A 17,377-nucleotide genomic window follows, 5' to 3' on the forward strand; every position below is an offset into this window, starting at 1 on the left:
CAGTGGCAGATCCTGGTCATCTGGCATATACACAGATTGGTGATCTGGACCATTAACTGGTCGGTCCTGGCTTATACAGAGAGACCGGTTACCTGGTAACGGTGACAGATCCTGGTTACCTGGTTTAGAATCTGTGGCAACTCCAGATTACCTGGTTTATTTGAAATTCTCAGCAGAGCTCTCTTACCTTACCAGAGTCTATGTGAATTTATTTTCACTAACAAATTATTGCACAAGATATTGATTCTTGGTGCAATTCAGATTTTAAATTCTCCTGCTCTCTAATTGTGCGATCATCTTCATCGTAACAACTAGTAAAAAATAGCTTCACCTGACCAAACCACCCCCTAACCCGTTGCAATGGCTATGTACAAATTACACTACATATAACTATTACTCAGTACTATTTTCAAAAATTCATACCAAATTATATACATTTGGGCTTTCAATAATTCTTATTTTTTTTAAACTAAAACTCCCAGTCGTTTGTCATCAAATTACTTTTCAAGTTAAGAGTATTTTCTATTTAAATGACACACTGGGTGGGAAATTGGCCTTCGCCCCATTTCGGGCAGATAATTTGAATCATTACCGCCCGGCGGGAGGCTGTGGGGTGGTGGGGGGGGGGGGGGGGAGAAGAGCCGGGAAATTAGGCTCTTTAAATCAAAAATACCACACAGTGCTTTCGGGTGCTGTTGGAGATGGGAGCGGGGTGGGAGCGTGGTTGTATCCATCAACACCACGCAGACATGCTGCGTCACACTGACACATCACAATGTCGCTCCCCTTCACTTAAAGTCCAAAAGACAGCCCGACATCCCCGCTTGGGCCCAGCTAAACCAGCGGCTGAAAATAAAAACAAAATGGCGGCTGCGGCGGTATGCCCTCCCCTTTAAGGGCAGCCGCAGCGCCCAGCCACCGGCAGCGTTGTGCTATGACCGGCGCTGACCGCACTCCCTCGGGGCAATTCCCCCCCCCGCGGGGTGGAAAAGGGGTCAGCGCACTGTGTGGGACGGGAAAGGCGGGGTGTGGCGGAAACCAGCAAAGGACGACTTAAAAAAAACATAAAGAGAAAGAAGATAGATCATGAGTATAAACTAGCAAAAAATATAAAAAGTCAGTAAGAGCTTCTACAGGTATATAAAATGGAAGAGAATAGCTAAAGTAAACGTTGGTCCCTTAGAGGATGAGACTGGGGAATTAATAATGGGGAACAGTGAAATGGCAGAGATTTAAAAAAAAATTTTGTTCACGGTTGAAGACACTAAAAGCATCCCAATAATCAAAAATTAAGGGGCTATAGGGAGGGAGGGACTTAAAACAATCACTACCACTGAAGAAAAAGTATTCGGTAAAATAATGGGACTAAAGGTGGACAAGTCCCCTGGACCTGATGGTCTGCAGGTTCGGGTCTTAATGGATGCATTGGTTGTAATCTACCAAGATTCTCTGGATTCTGGAGTGGTCGCAGCAGATTGGAAAACCTCAAATGTAACACCTCTATTTAAAAAAGGAGGGGACAGAAAGCAGGAAACTATAGACCAGTTAGCCTAATATCTGTAGTTGGGAAAATTATGGAGTCCGTTATTAAGGAAGCGGTAGCTGGAGATTTGGAAATGCATAATATAGTTAAGCAGAGTCAGCATGATTATGTGAAACGGAAATCATGTTTGACAAATTTTCCAGAGTTCTTTGAGGATGTAACGAGCAGGGTGGATAAGGGGGAACCAGTGGATGTGGTGTATTTGGATTTCCAGAAGGCATTCGATAAGGTTCCACATAAAAGGTTACTGCACAAGATAGAGGATTGGCTAACTAACAGAAAACAGAGAGTCGGGATAAATGGATCATTTTCCAGTTGGCAAACTGTAACCAGTGGGGTGTTACAGGGATTGGGGCTGGGGCCTCAACTATTTACAATCTATATTAAAGACTTGGATGAAGGGACAAAGTGTAATGTAGCCAAGTTTTCTTATGATACAAAGAAGATGGGTGTGAAAGCAAGTTGTGAGGAGGACACAAAGAATCTGCAAAGGGATATAGACAGGCTAAGTGAGTGGGCAAACATTTGGCATATGGAGTACAGGTGCAGCGTCCAGAATCCGGAACCCTCGGGACCGAGGCCATTCAGGATTCCGTGTTTTTCCAGACTTTGGTTCGTCTTTCTGATGTCACAAATCAGGAAACACCCGAGTCCAGGTTCGGGTATTTCTAGATTTCTGAATGTCAGAAAGGTTGGGGCGGGGGCGGGGGGGGGGGTGCTCGTCGAGGAGCTGTTTGGGCCGCCAGCTCCATTGATGAGGTCGGCAGGTGAGGGCCAGCCGCCAAGGTGGTGTTCGGGCAGACCCCGTCAAACAGGAGCTGTTGGGGGGGGGGACCGCCAAGGAGGAGGAGCTGGTCGGGCGGGGCCCGCCAAGGAGGAGGTGTTTGGGCAGGCCAGCGAGGAGGCCCAGAGGTAAGGGCAGCGGCGGCAAGGCGAAGGTTGATGAGGCGAGGCCTGAGGTCGGGCAGTGGCGGAACCTCAAGGTCGGTCCAGATTCCGGAACATTTTACGGATTCCGGACAACCCTGCCACCAATCAGTCCAGAATCCGGATTACGGAACTCCGGATTTTGGACAATGCACCTGTGCAATGTGGGAAAATATGAGGTTATCCACTTTGGCAGGAAAAATAAAAAGGCAAATTATTATTTAAATGGAGAGAGATTACAAAATGCTGCAGTACAGAGGGACCTGGTGTCCTTGTGCATTAAACACAAAAAGTTAGTATACAGATACAGCAATTAATCAAGATTGCAAATGGAATGTTGGCCTTTATTGCAAGGGGCATGGAGTATAAAAGCAGAGAAGTCCTGCTACAACTGTACAGGGTATTGGTGAGATCACACCTGGAGTACTGCGTACAGTTTTGGTCTCCTTATTTAAGGAGGGATATACTTGCATTGGAGGCATCTCAGAGAAGGTTCACTAGATTGTTCCTGAGATGAAGGGGTTGATTTATGAAGAAAGGTTGAGCCTATACTCATTGGAGTTTAGAAGAATGAGAGGTGATCTTATTGAAACATACAAGATACTGAGGGGGCTCAACAAGGTTGATGCAGAGAGGATGTTTCCCCTCGTGGGGGAATCTAGAACTAGGTGGCATAGTTGCAGAGTAAGGAATCGCCCATTTAGAACAGAGAGTCATAAATCTGTGGAATTTTCTACCCTTGAGAGCTGTGGAGGCTGGGTCTTTGAATATATTTAAGGTGGAGACAGATTTTTAAATGATAAGGGAGTCAAGGGTTATGGAGAGCGGGCACGGACGTGGAGCTGAGCCCAAGATCAGATCAGCCATAATCGTATTAAATGACGGAGCAGGCTCGAGGGGCCAAATGGTCCACTCCTGCTCCTATTTCTTGTGTTCTTATGTAAACCTGTTACTGCCACCCCTGCCCCAGGGGCAATTGGGAATGGGTCACACCAGCCTCCCGATCCCTGGTGGAGAGGCCTTATCACCCAGTTACCGCCTCTGAGGAAATAACCACCATAGTTCATAACAAGAACATACATCAAGAAACGCTTCCATTAAATGAATTTTAAATGGGGGGGGGGAAAGAGAAGAATTCATCTGATAAATTGAAAATTTTTAATAAAATTAAGACTTCAAGTTGCAAACTAAGTGACTATCAAATGAAAAGATATATTTGTTCGTCTTTGGGACTTGATTATTTTGTACATTTAGAACAAAATATCAATCTGACTAGTATTCCAAGAAAAATACAAGATGAAAAGTGCTGGGAATCAGCACTTGTCCCACAGTCATTTCATGACCCACTGCCAGGACCTATAAATCCACCATCCAAAAGGTAGGGTCCATTCTAGTTTCCCAGTTTGCCATTTCGGCCAATAACTGCATTACCAATTAATCGGTTGGATTTTTGGCTTTCTCCATTTTGGGGCGGGGCGGGAAAATTACCGCCCAATTAACATTACCGATTAATTGCCGAACTTTTGGCATTTAGGGTCTGTGCCAGGGGTGCAGTACAAAGGGAGGCGCTGCACTATTTTTGCGGCGCAAATTCTCGCCAACTTTAGTGCGGGGCCGGGAGTGCTCCGAGAGGGGCCCTGGGAGGGGAAAACCGCCACCCCCAAAAAATTCAAAAAACATTGCCAACACCCTTACCGGACAAATAAATGCAAGAACGTAAAAGATATAAAAGCTTTAGCTTACCTTCTTTTCAGTTTTTCCAACTTACCGTTGTCGGCAGGGCTGGACCGCTGTGTTTTCCCTGGCGGTCACCGGGGCGTGCCGTATGGGTCGGGTCAGTCTTGAAACTCAGGCCTTGTCATAATCCGAGTCTTTACACCCCGGCGCAGCTCTCCCCGGCGGTGCTTCTGAGCGCCGCTGCAAAAACCGAGCCGAGGATCGCGTCCGGGCGAGAAACAGCTGGGCGCCCAGTTTTGCGCCGCGGGATGGTCAAATCACGGCGATAACCTGGTCGCAAACCACTCGAAAACCCAGTCGATTGTCTTGAACTCACCAGTGTTACGTTAAGCTCCAGACAAGTGTAGAGTGGATAAGTTTTACAAAATCGTCACAAATGAGTTCTCAAGAGTACTGAAAATGGCCATTTGCTCAAAAAAGGAACAGTACGCTCTCAACTGGGAGGACCTTTACACGTTGCCAAGGTGTATCGACCAATTAACTCTGAGCTCCTTCACATCTTTGGCTAGTGTGAGACAGACAAAGACTACAGACATCACCCCATACCAGGAATGTAATAGACCATCTTGAAGGGAGCAAGATGGAGGCTGGCTTTAAAAGAACAAGTTCTTTTTGACATTAAGACACTAGTCCTAATGGAATTCAATAGGCCCTCTCAAATTGATAATTATACACCACTGTCGCCCTGAAAATCCCCAAAGGATTTTTCAATTGGAGAATATAGAGTCATAGAGTCAAGGGGCTGGAAATTCGGTTGAAGGTTTTTTCAGGCGTTAATGTCGGGCGGTGGCTAAATTTATCGCCGGGAAATGGTTTGCGCGACAGCTAAAACATTCAGGGATTGTGCCCTGACAGTGGACGTGCCCTGACAGTGGACTGGCGCACTAAGGGAAGCGTTCCACACCACTCTTAGGGCGCTAGACCAGGTGGGCAACTGAATATCCCGAGCTAAAGAGCCGACTTCGGAACGCCCCAGGAGAGGCCTCCCTGCAAAAAAAAGAATTGGAACAAAAATCATTCCCTATACATTACTCACCTGAAATAAAATTAAATTGCAAAAAAATTAAAAGAAAAAGCAAGCGCACTTACCTCACGCAGTCATTCCTTCCCTCACCGCCACCGGGACAGCTCTGTACACCAGCTTTCTCCGGCGGTGTCACCGCGGGGCGCTACAGGTGCAGCACAAAACACATTTTGAATGCGTGTCGATACTGGGGGTGTTGCACACCGACGTGACGCTCCCGGGCGATACGCCTCAGCGCCGCCAGTACCGGCACACTGAATTTGCCGAGCGGCGCAAATGCCGGTGCTCACGGCTGCAAACCCTTTGGCGCCCCTGTTCCGACCCTCGCGAGCGGCGGTATCCCATCGAATTTCTAACCCGTAGATTCATTACGGCACAGAAGGAGAGGCCATTTGGCCCATCGAGTCCATGCCGGCTCTCTGTAGAGCAAACCAGTCAGTCCCACTCCCCCGCTCTGTCTCCAGAGCCCTGCAAATATATTTCCCTCAAGTGCCCATCCAATCTCCTTTTGAAATCATTGATCGTCTTTGCTTCCACCGCCCTCAGGGATTTCCAGGGCACTACCACTGGCTGCGTAAAAAAGTTCTTCCTCACATCCTCCCTGTATCTCTTGCCCAAAACCTTAAATCTGTGTCCCCTAATCCTTGTACCATCAGCTAATGGGAACAGCCTTTCTCTGTCTACCTTATCCAAACCCGTCATAACCATGTACACCTCTCCAGGGAGAACAACTCCAGCTTCTCCAACCTAACCTTGTAGCTAAAATCCCTCATCCCTGGAACCATTCTGGTAAATCTCCTCTGCACCCCCTCAACTGGATGTAATATTCTAGAATGCGGCCTAACCAGAGCTTTCTAAATATTTGGCATAACTTCCCTGCTTTTGTACTCAATACTTCTATTTATGAAGCCCAAGATCCTATCATGTTCCCTATCTCCCTTGTCAGCCAAGGAGCCCTGGCTTTGGTTCCTCTACCTTTCCGTCTTGTTGGAATGTTCCTCGCCTGTACCTGAAACATCTCCTCCTTAAAGATCGCCCATTGTTCCATTACAGTCTTTCCTGTCAATCTGTGGCTCCATTTTACCCTGGCTAGATCCCCTCTCATCCCATTGAAGTTAGCCCTCTTCCAATTTTGAAGTTCTACTTTAGATTGTTCCTTGCTCTTCTCCATTACTAATCTAAAGCTTATGATACAAAGATCCCTCTTACGCAAGTGTTCTCCCACAGATACTTGGTCCAATTGGCTCGCCTCATTCCACAGCACCAGATCCTGCAATGCCTTCTTCCTAGTTGGGCCGTAAACATACTGGTTAAGGAAGTTCTCCTGAAATTTCAGAAATTCCTCCCCTCCTTTCCCTTTACTCTAACATTATCCCAATCGATATTTGGATCATTAAATTCCCCTAATATCACTATCGTTCTTGCAGATTTGCTCTTCTATCTCTCTCACTATTTGGAGGTCTATAGAATAGCCCCAGTAGCATGATCATACCCTTTTTGCTTCTCAACGTTAATCAAAATGGATTCTGTCCTTGCCCCCTCAAGGACATCCTTTCTTTCCAAAACTATAATGTCTTCCCTAATCAGTACTGCCACCCCACTTCCCTTTTTCTTTCCCTATCTTTTCTGAACACCCTGTATCAGTGAATATTAAGCACCCAGTCCTCACCATTTTTAAGCCACGTTTCCATTATTGCCACTACATCATATTCCCACACTGCTAATTGTGGTTGTAGCTCACCAACCTTATTCACCACACTTTGTGCGTTTACATACATGCATTCTGACCCTGTCTTTGTATTCCTCATAGTCCTTCTTAATCTGCTCCTATCTAATATGGTACTACTTCCAACACTCACTCCTTTATGTACCTTATTCCTCTTTAATACTTCTATATCAGATTTCTATTATTATAGTTTTTCATCTATAACCAATGCTGCAGTAATAACACTAAGTTTATTCCATGTACTCTGTTAACTCATACTTCAGATTATGTAATGGTTATTTTTGACAAATGATGTGAAATAGCACTTGTCACCCACTGTAAAACAGATGGTAAATGTGTACCAGACTGGACTATTTTCTGAGAGCGCACATTGTGGTGTGATGGGTGGAAACCTCACAAAAGCAAAGATAACACGGAGTTAAATAGTTCCGAGGGATGATGTCACTTCTTCAGAAAATCATCTTGGTGAATGGTAAGAGGACAATCTGAAGGGAGCAGAATATTCTTTACTCAGGGGCATTTTCTGAGAGTTAGAATGGATGATTATTGATAATAAAACAATGTATTGCAATGCGATGGTGTTCAGATATTTTTGTACAGTATAGAGATAAAGAGCAGACATTTAAATGTTAGTGAGGAATTAAAGGAATGGCCCATTTTGTACGATGTCAATTGAAGAAAGGGAACATGTATTTTTAACATAAAAATAAAGGGTGTTTCAATATATATGGCAGTTATATCTCACAGAGAGTTTGTCTATGGTGGCTATCCCTATCCATTTTCAGGAATATTTAAGATCAGTCCTGGAGACTCAACAGAACTAGGAGATACATTCAAATTTAAGGAAGCAATTGTGAGGGGTAGCACCGATTTCACAGAGGATGACAGTAATATAGAGCTGCCCTTAGTGGACTACTATTCTACCTAGTGGACAATTGTGGCAATGCAACTACAGTTGTAAACACAATAAAGGATCATATGATAACCCTTGGAGCTACAATGCACTCCACGTCATTGTGATATATTTTTTTACGACATCACTATCGCACAAATTACAGAAGATGGCTCCAAAAGTTATTATACGATCCTTTATTGTGTTTACAACAGTAGTTGCATTATCACAATAGTCCTCTGTAAAATCGGTGCTACCCATCACAATTGCTTCCTTAAATGTGAATGTATCTCTTAGTTCTGTTGAGTCTCCAGGACTGATCTCAAATATTCCTGAAAATAGATAGGGATAGCCACCATAGGCAAACTCTCTCAAAGTAACTTGGGATTTATGTTTTCAAGCCCTTTCTTTCACCCCATCCCAATTTCACTCGCCCACCCTTGAATTATTTGGACGGCATTGGCAATATTATGTTCTGGTTTTTTCTTTGTGAGTATCCCAAATGAAAAACTTATGTGAAGATTCAGAAATGAATTATTTCCCACTGTGGTTGATTGGAAATATATAAACGAGACCTCAGAAATTGAGGAGTTTTTTTTGTACAGCTATCCAACCTTTACAAAAATGATGTCAAGATTAAGGGCTCAATTTTCCCCAGTGATTTGCGACATTTGTTTGGCGTGCCGCTTTTTTGGGTCTAAATTTAAAAATACAAGTTTCCCCAATCAATGTGCACCAGCGTAACTCAGTTATGATTTTTTTAGGTTAGTTTTTTTGTGTCAGAGGGGGCGTAAGCTGCCACCCGCGCCAATTCTGGCCAGTTAAGCAAGTTTGGCCAGCTTCCAATTTACTCCAACTTTTCTTAGGATGGCGTATGTGGCCTCTGTGGAAAAACCTTCTGGTGAATTTTTTTTAAATCGGCGCAGGTAAGTAAATCAGCGCAGATGTCCGGACAGCAGCAGCAGAGAGGTGAGAGAGAGGGGGAGGACATAGTTAGGTGCGGGGACCGGGAGGCCATTTGGCCAGGGATAGGTATGGTGACGGGGAGGCCATTCGGCCAGGGATAGGTACGGGGACCGGGGGTGGGGGGGTGGAAGATAGACTTTTGTCATTATACTTTAATAATTTAATGGAGGTAAGTTGCTGTGCAATTTGCGAGCTAGCTGTATGCTTCACTTTCCAGCCTCAGCCCGCATTGTGTACCTGGTTACCGTGGCAACCCAATATTTTTGGTGCCGATCTTAGGCTCCACCCCTAAAACTAAACGACAGGCTAGGTGGCGCCAAAACGAAGAATTCAAACAGGGAAACTTGGATGATTATTTTTGGTGTACTAGGGCCCAAAAAAACGGGCGTAACTCTTCAAGTACGCCAATAAACAGGTTTTGGGAAAATTGAGCCCACGCTTGTATATATAAAAATTTCACAACCTTCACAAAGCTCGACATTAATGGTTTGATTTGCTGCCAACAACCAGACATAAACCGGAGAGAAACCATTGAGTATTATATTATAATATATAAAATATTATATTATTATATTATATTATATAAGACTGTGGATGCTCAGTCATTGAGTATTTTCAAGGCAGAGAGCGATAGATTTTTGAATATTAAGGGAATCAAGGGATATGGGGATAGTGCAGGAAAGTGGAGTCGAGGTAGAGGATTAGCCATGATCTTATTGAATGGCGGAGCAGGCTTGAGGGGTTGTATGGCCTACTCCTGCTTCTATTTCTTATGCGCTTATGTTCCCTAAACTTAAAAAAAATTAATTCACAGGATGTGGACGTTGCTGGTAAGGCCATCCTTTATTGCCCATCCGTAATTACCTGAGAAGGTGGCAGTGTGCCACCTTCTTGAACAGCTGCAGTCCATGTGGTGCTCAACAAGAATGCACCATTTAAGGCCATTCTCTCCAAGAACTATGCACAAATTGACCCATTATGGACACTGCCCAACGCACAAAATCGGCTGATGATTGCAACCAACCAATCAGAGAAATTTACGGCACAGAAGGAGGCCATTCGGTCCAATCATCTTTTGCCGGCCGAAAAATCACTATCCCGCCTAATCCCATTCCAGCTCTTAGTCCGTAGCCTTGTACGTTATAGCAATTCAAGTGCATATCCAAGCACTTTTTTAAAAAAATGTGATGAGGGTTTCTGCCTCTACCACCCTTTCAGGCAGTGGGTTCCAGACCCCCACCACCCTCTGGGTGAAAACATTTCTCCCCAACTCCCCTCGAATCCTTCTACCAATTACTTTAAATCTATGCCCCCTGGTTATTGACCACTCTGCTAAGGGAAATGAGCCCTTCCCAACCACTCTATCTAGGTCCCATATAATTTTAGACGTCTCTCCCCTCAGCCTCCTCCGTTCAAAAGAAAACAACCCCAGCCTATCCAATCTTTCCTCATAGCTAAAATTCTCCAGTCCTGGCAACATCCTCGTAAATCTCCTCTGTACCCTCTCAATCACAAATTTCCTGTAATGTGATGACTAAAACTGTAAACAGTACTCTAACTGTGACCTAACTAGTGTTTTATACAGTTCAAGCATAACTTCCCTGCTCTTAAATTCTATGCTTCGGATAACAAACAAAAGTATCCTGAAAGAATCATCTGCAACGGCTTCTCTTCCCGCCACCTCATCATTACCTCAGGTGTCCTGCAAGGATTGATTCTTGGTCCCCTCCTATTTCTCATCCAAACCGCCTGGAAATAGTGGAGTATCAGGGCAGGAACTGAAAGAAATTAGTATTAGTAAAAAAATGGTACTGGAGAAATTAATGGGACTGAAAGCCGATAAATCCCCTGGATCTGATGGTCTACGTCCTAGGATTTTGAAAGAGGTGGCTATAGAGATAGTAGATGCATTGGTTGTCATCTTCCCAAATTCCATAGATTTTAGAATGGTTCCCACAGATTGGAAGATAGCTAATGTTAACCCCGCTATTTAAGAAAGGCGTGAGAGAGAAAACAGGGAACGACAGACCAGTCAGTCTGACATCAGTGGTAGAGAAAGTGCTAGAGTCTATTATTAAGGATGTGGTCACAGGGAACTTAGAAACGAATAATAGAATTAGGCAGAGTCAACACGGATTTATGAAAGGGAAATCATGTTTGACAAATCTGTTAGAGTTTTTTGAGGTTATAACTAGTAGAATAGATAAGGGGGGGACCAGTGGATGTGGTGTATTTAGATTTTCAGAAGGCATTCAATAAGGTGTCACACAAGAGGTTATTGAACAAAATTAGGGATCATGGGATTGGGGGATAATATACTAGCATGGATTGAGGATTGGTTAACGAACAGAAAACAGAGTAGGAATAAACGGGTCATTTTCGGGTTGGCAGTCTGTAACTAGTGGTCTGCCACAAGGATCGGTGCTTGGGCCCCAGCTATTCACAATATATATATCAATGATTTGGATGAGGGGACCAAATGTAATATATCCAAGTTTGCTGATAATACAAAGCTAGGTGGAATGCAAGTTGTGAAGAGGATGCAAAGAGGCTTAGTGAATTGGCAAAAACTTGGAAAATGGAATATAATGTGGAGAAATGTGAACTTATCTACTTTGGTAGGTAAAATAGAAAAGCAGAGTATTTTTTTAAATGATGAGAGATTGGGAAATGTTGGTGTTCAGAGGGACCTGGGTGTCTTTGTACACCAATCACTGAAAGTTAACATGCAGGTACAGCAAGCAATTAAGAAAGCAAATTGTATGTTGCCCTTTATTACAAGAGGATTTGAGTATAAGAGTAAAGAGTTCATACTGCAATTATATAGGGCCCTGGTGAGACCACACCTGGAGTACTGTGTACAGTTTTGGTTTCCTTACCTAAGGATTGAGGGAGTTGAACGAAGGTTCACCAGACTGATTCCTGGGATGTGGGGATTGCCCTATGAGGAAAGATTGAGTAGACTACACCTATATTCTCTAGAGTTTAGAAGAATGAGGGGTGATCTCATTGAAACATACAACATTTTTTACAAGGCTCGATAGGGTAGATGCAGGGAGGATGTTTTCTCTGGCTGAGGAGTCTCAAACCAGGGGGTCACAATCTCAGAATAAGGGTTCGGCCATTTAGGATGAGATGAGTAGAAACTTCTTCACTCAGAGGGTGGTGAATCACTGGAATTCTCTACCTGAGGTAGAGGGCTCTGGAGGCTCAGTCTTTGAGTATATTCAAGACAGAGACCAATAGATTTGGGAATATTTAAGGAATCAAGGGATATGGGGATAGTGCGGGAAAGTGGAGTTGAGGTAGAAGATCAGCCAAGATGTAACTGAATGGCAGAGTAGGTTCGAGGAGCCGAATGGCCGACGCCTGCTCCTAATTCTTGTTATGTTCTAAGTTGTTGTTGTTGCCTTCTTAACCACCTTATCTACCTGTCCTGCTATCTTCAGGGATCTGTGGATGTGCACTCCAAGGTCTCTCTGTTCATCTACACTTCTCAGTATCCTATCATTTATTGTGTATTTCCTTACCAAGTTGCTCTCCCCAAATGCATTTCTTCACACTTCTCCAGATTGAATTCCATTTGACATTTTTCTGACCAGCTGATTAGTCCATTGATAGCTTCCTGCAGTCTATAGCTATCTTCCTCACTATCAACCGGACGGCCAATTTTTGTACCATCTACAAACTTCTTAATCACGTCCCCTACATTGAATTCTAAATCATTGATATATACTACAAAAAAGCAAGGGACCTAGGACTGAACCCTGTGGAGCCCCACAAAAACACCTGTCGAATATTACCGTTTGCTTCCTGCCACTGAGCCAATTTTGGATTAAACTTCAAGTAGAGCTCTGTGAAATATCCACAACTCCCAGAATAACCCAATACAACCAAATCTTCCCAATACGATCATCTGTGCTGTGCAGATAACACACCACAGACAGCATTAACTGCACATAAACAATTTTGTTCGACAGAATATTTGATCTGTCCATCCTTATATTTCAAACCAAATTTCTAAAGAGATATTTATTAGTGTCTTTTAACGGAGTTAATGAAGACGATAAATTAATCTGCCGTGAATCTTACCCCGTCTACCACTCTGAGGAAAACAGTCTTCTGGTCTCTATTCTCATTTAAGGGTTGGCAGTTTTGTGCTTCTTTAGTTCACAAGAACCTCCAAGTTAAAGGATCTGTCTATATCCACATTTGCAATGACTCGCATCATCTTATAGATCTGAATTGGATCCCTACTCATACTTTTATTTCATACTTTTCGCATGTCTCTATGTCTTTAAAGCCTCAATCCACAAATTATCTACAATGCAACTATTGCCAAAGGTAGGACTCCCAAAATTTGCAATAAACCCTTTGTGGCCCTTTAAAAGCAACATCGTATATAATCCCATTGATTTTTAGAAGCTCATTTTCTGGCATTTTCTTTTGAGCATTTAAAAAAAGTCAATAAAGGCTGTGTGCATTTGAATCCTTTTTTCTTTGGATCTCAACAGTCAAACTTTTGAGGTGTTAAGCATGAAGGTGCTTACTTTTCCAAATGAATTAGGAATGCTAAGACCTGCCTGTTGAAGATCCCGTGTCTACTGGTTGAGTGCCAATACCAACAACAATTGGCTTGGTTCTCCACATAAATTGTCAATTTATATCATGTCCTATTATTTATAATAATATTGGAGAAAATAAGTTGCAAATTTCCTTTTGTTTTGGATTTGTTTTTTCTTGGAGGCATTCAACAACTGGAAAATAATGATGGGGTTTCCCACTGGTTTGTTGGGGTGGGTTGAAGCAGCAGTAATGCCAGACGTGGTTCAGTAGGAGCATGCTCGCCTATGGGTCAGACGGCTCTGGGTTCAAGCCCCACTTCAGAGACTTGAGCACACAATCTAGGCTGACACCAGTGAGTGAGTGCTGCACTGTTGGAGGTTGGATAAGACATTAGACTGAGAACTGTCTGCTCTCTCAGGTGGACGGAAAAGATCCCATGGCACTATTTCCAAGAGCAGGAGAGTTATCCTCGGTGTCCTGGCCAAATTTACCCTCAATCAACATCACTAAAAACAAATGATCTGGTCATTATCACATAGTTGTTTGTGGGAGCTAGCTGTGCGCAAGTTGGCTGCCGTGTTTTCCACATCACAACAGTGACTACACTCCAAAAATTACTTCATTGGCTGTAAAGCGCTTTGGGATATCTGGTGGTCATGAAAGGTGCTATATAAATGCAAGTCTTTCGTTGTTTCAATCAACATTACAAAAAACATGATCTGATCATTATTACATAGTTGTTTGTGGAAGCTTGCTGTGTGCAAACTGGCTGCAGCATTACAACAGGGACTACACTTCAAAAAGTGCTTCAGTGGTTGTAAACAACAACTTGTATTTATATAGCACCTTTAACGTAGTAAAACGTCCCAAGGCACTGCACAGCAGTGTTATAAGACAACACAAGTTAATTTAACACCGAGCCACATAAGAAAAAATTACAGCAGATGACCAAAAGCTCGGTCAAAGAGGTAGGTTTTAAGAAGCGTCTTAAAAGGAGGAAAGAGAGGTGGAGAAGAAAAGGGTTTTGGGATGTCCTGTGGTCGTGACAGTCACTATATAAATGCAAGTCTTCGTTTATTTCAATCAACATCACTAAAAACTGATCATTGTTACATAGTTGTCTGTGGGAACTTGCTGTGCCCAAACTGGCTACATTACAACAGTGACTACACTCCAAAAAGTCCTTCAGTGGCTGTAGAGGATGTCCCGTGGTCGTGAAAGGCGCTATATAAATGCAAGTCTTTCAGTGGTTGGCTGGGGTGGGGGGGTGTTTATTTTTTTTTATTTATTTGCTGTTACCTCTGCTGTAACTGGCGGTGCTCCTCACTGACTCTGCCCAGCTCCACCTCCAGCCGAGCCCGCTCGGTGGTCGTGCGTTCCAGCCGCTGCCGGGAGCCGTCGAGCTCGCCCTGGTACCGGGAGCGGGTGATGCGGCACTCGGAGCTGGCCGCCTCCTCTGACTCGTCCAGCCGCTGCAGCAGCGCCTGCTTCTCGCCATCCAGGCCGTGGTAGCACTCGATGCAGGCGGCCAGCCGGTCGTTCAGCTCCTGCAGCTCTTGCTTCTCCTGCAGCCGGCTCCTGCGGACCGGGCTCACCGGAGGCGGCCCCGAGCCGCCAGTGAAGCTACTCCGAGGCGTGGAGGTCCGGACAGACATTGTCTTCCTTCTCTCTCTCTCTCTCTCTCTCTCCCCCCACTTTTCAATCCCTGGAAGAAAACCCCACCAAACGGTGAGTTTCCAGGATCAGTTCTGCCACCCACGGCCCAAGTGCACTTCAATGGCTCAGTGATCAGCTGTTCACTGTCCAATACAGCTCAGCACTTTCACTTCCAGCACAATCATCATCATAGGCAGTCCCTCGGAATTGAGCAAGACTTGCTTCCACCCTAAAAGTGAGTTCTCAGGTGGACTGTACAGTCCAATAGGTGAATGACCGTCTCTGTCACAGGTGGGGCAGACAGTGGGTGAAGGAAAGGGTGGGGTGGTTGGGTTGCCACACGCTCCTTCCGCTGCCTACGCTTGGTTCCCGCGTGCTCTCGGTGATGGCATTGCGCTGCTGCTGAACTGAACCCACCGCAGGAAGGCGGGTGAGCTGCGCTTGGGCAAATTGTCTTACCTGATTGACTGACTGGTTCTTCCATTGACCTTTAGACCATTTTCACAGCTGCACCGTATTAAAGTGATTCTCACCTGTTTAAAATGCACAACTACAACTATTTTTAAAAAATTATAAAAAGACTTGAATTTATATAGCGCCATTCACAACCACCGGGCATCTCAAAGCAATTTACTGCTAATGAAGTACTTTTGGAGTGTAGTCACTGTTGTAATGTGGGAAACGCGGCAGCCAACTTGCGTGCAGCAAGCTCACAAACAGCAATGTGATAACAAAAACAGATTAGCTGGTCATTATGTTGATTATAAATCTTGACTAGGACACCAGGGATAATTGCCCTGTTCTCCTTCGAAATAGGGATCGTTTACATCCACCTGAGAGAGCAGGCAGGACCTCAATTTAACGTCTCATCCGAAAAGCACCTCCGACAGGGTAGCCCTCTCTCAGCACTGCATTGGAGTGTCAGCTAATGTGCTCAAGTTCCTGGAGTGGGATTTGAACCCATAACCACAAGCAAGCATGCTACCCACTGAGCCACATACTTACAATGGTGAAGGGAGTTAATAAGCTCAAAGTCAATCAAGATGAATCATGGAGTGGGGTAGTGTAGTGTGCATTGTTTTTATATTATTATAGTAAGATAAGTTGTGTTGATAGAAATAAGTGAATCTGATCATAATTACTGCTCTGCATGTTTACATACTGTGAAATAAAGCACCGATTTGCATTAAAAAAAAACTATTTTAAAATAAACAGATAAAGCCGCCCCCAAGGGGGACTAAAACCCACAAATTACCAGATAAAACTTTAAAGGGAACTTAAAAGATCAAATTAAAATTTGATTGCTGGGGGTGATGACGTACTCCAGTCCCTCCGGTGCCCACCTGTCGCGGAAGGCCGCGAGCGTACCGGTGGACACCTCGTGCTCCATTTCCAGGGACACCCTGGCGTGGATGTAACCGCGCAACACGTTGCTACAACCATATGTTTGAAACACAACAGCAACTTTTGCTTATATAGCACCTTTAACGTAGTTTCAAGGCGCTTCACAGGAGTGTGATGAGATAAAAAATTTGACACCGAGCCACCTAAGTAGAAATTAGCGCAGGTGACCAAAAGCTTGGACGAAGGTAGGTTTTAAGGAGGCATCTTGAAGGAGGAAAGAGAGGTAGAGAGGCGGAGAAGTTTAGGCAGGGAGTTCCAGAGCTTAGGGCCCGAGGCAACAGGAGGCATAGCCACCGATGATAGTTGAGCGATTATAATCAGGGATGCTCAGGAAAGCAGAATTAGAGGAGCGCAGACCTTTCGGGGGTGGGTGCAGTTGTGGGATGGAGGAGTTTACAGAGATAGGGAGGGGTGAGACCATGGAGGGATTTGAAAACAAGGATGAGAATTTTGAAATCGAGGCATTGCTTAACCGGAAGCCAGTGTAGGTCAGCGAGCACAGGGGTGAACGGAACTTGGTGGGAGTTAGGACACGGGTAGCCGAATTTTGGATCACTTCCAGTTTACTTCGGGTAGAATGTGGGAGGCCAGTCAGGAGTGTGTTGGAATAGTCAAGTCTATGTCTTTTGGCCCAACTGCATACCCGTCTTCCACGGCTATGTTCGCACTTGGGTGTCCCCGGAGATGGAGCGCGCGGTGTCTACCGGCACGCTTGAGGTGTTCAGCGACTGGTGGGCACCGGAGGGACCGGAATGCATCATCACCCCAAGGAATAATATTTTAATTTAATTTGTTAAGTTTCCTTTTAATGTTTTTATTAGCAACTGCCTGATCGAAGGAGTTGATTCAGCCAAGGATAATACTTGTTTATCAATGGGCAAGGGATAGCACACGAGGTTTAAAGCTATCAAGATTTAGCGTAATCAATATTGGACA

General features: G+C 44.4%; 1 protein-coding gene across 2 annotated transcripts in view; it reads right to left on the reverse strand.

Annotated features, from left to right (window-relative positions):
- Window positions 1–15,166, reverse strand: part of LOC139227704 (lamin-B3-like) — a 76,728-nt gene extending 61,562 nt beyond the window's left edge. For both annotated transcript variants that reach the window (XM_070858672.1, XM_070858671.1), the window contains exon 1: window positions 14,681–15,166. In XM_070858672.1, coding sequence (XP_070714773.1) covers window positions 14,681–15,036 — 356 coding nt within the window. In that variant the 5' untranslated portion in view covers window positions 15,037–15,166. The remainder of the gene's footprint in view (window positions 1–14,680) is intronic.
- Window positions 15,167–17,377: the final 2,211 nt, after the last annotated feature.

The sequence above is a fragment of the Pristiophorus japonicus genome, chromosome 17, assembly GCF_044704955.1.
Source record: "Pristiophorus japonicus isolate sPriJap1 chromosome 17, sPriJap1.hap1, whole genome shotgun sequence".
Lineage (NCBI taxonomy): Eukaryota > Metazoa > Chordata > Chondrichthyes > Pristiophoridae > Pristiophorus > Pristiophorus japonicus.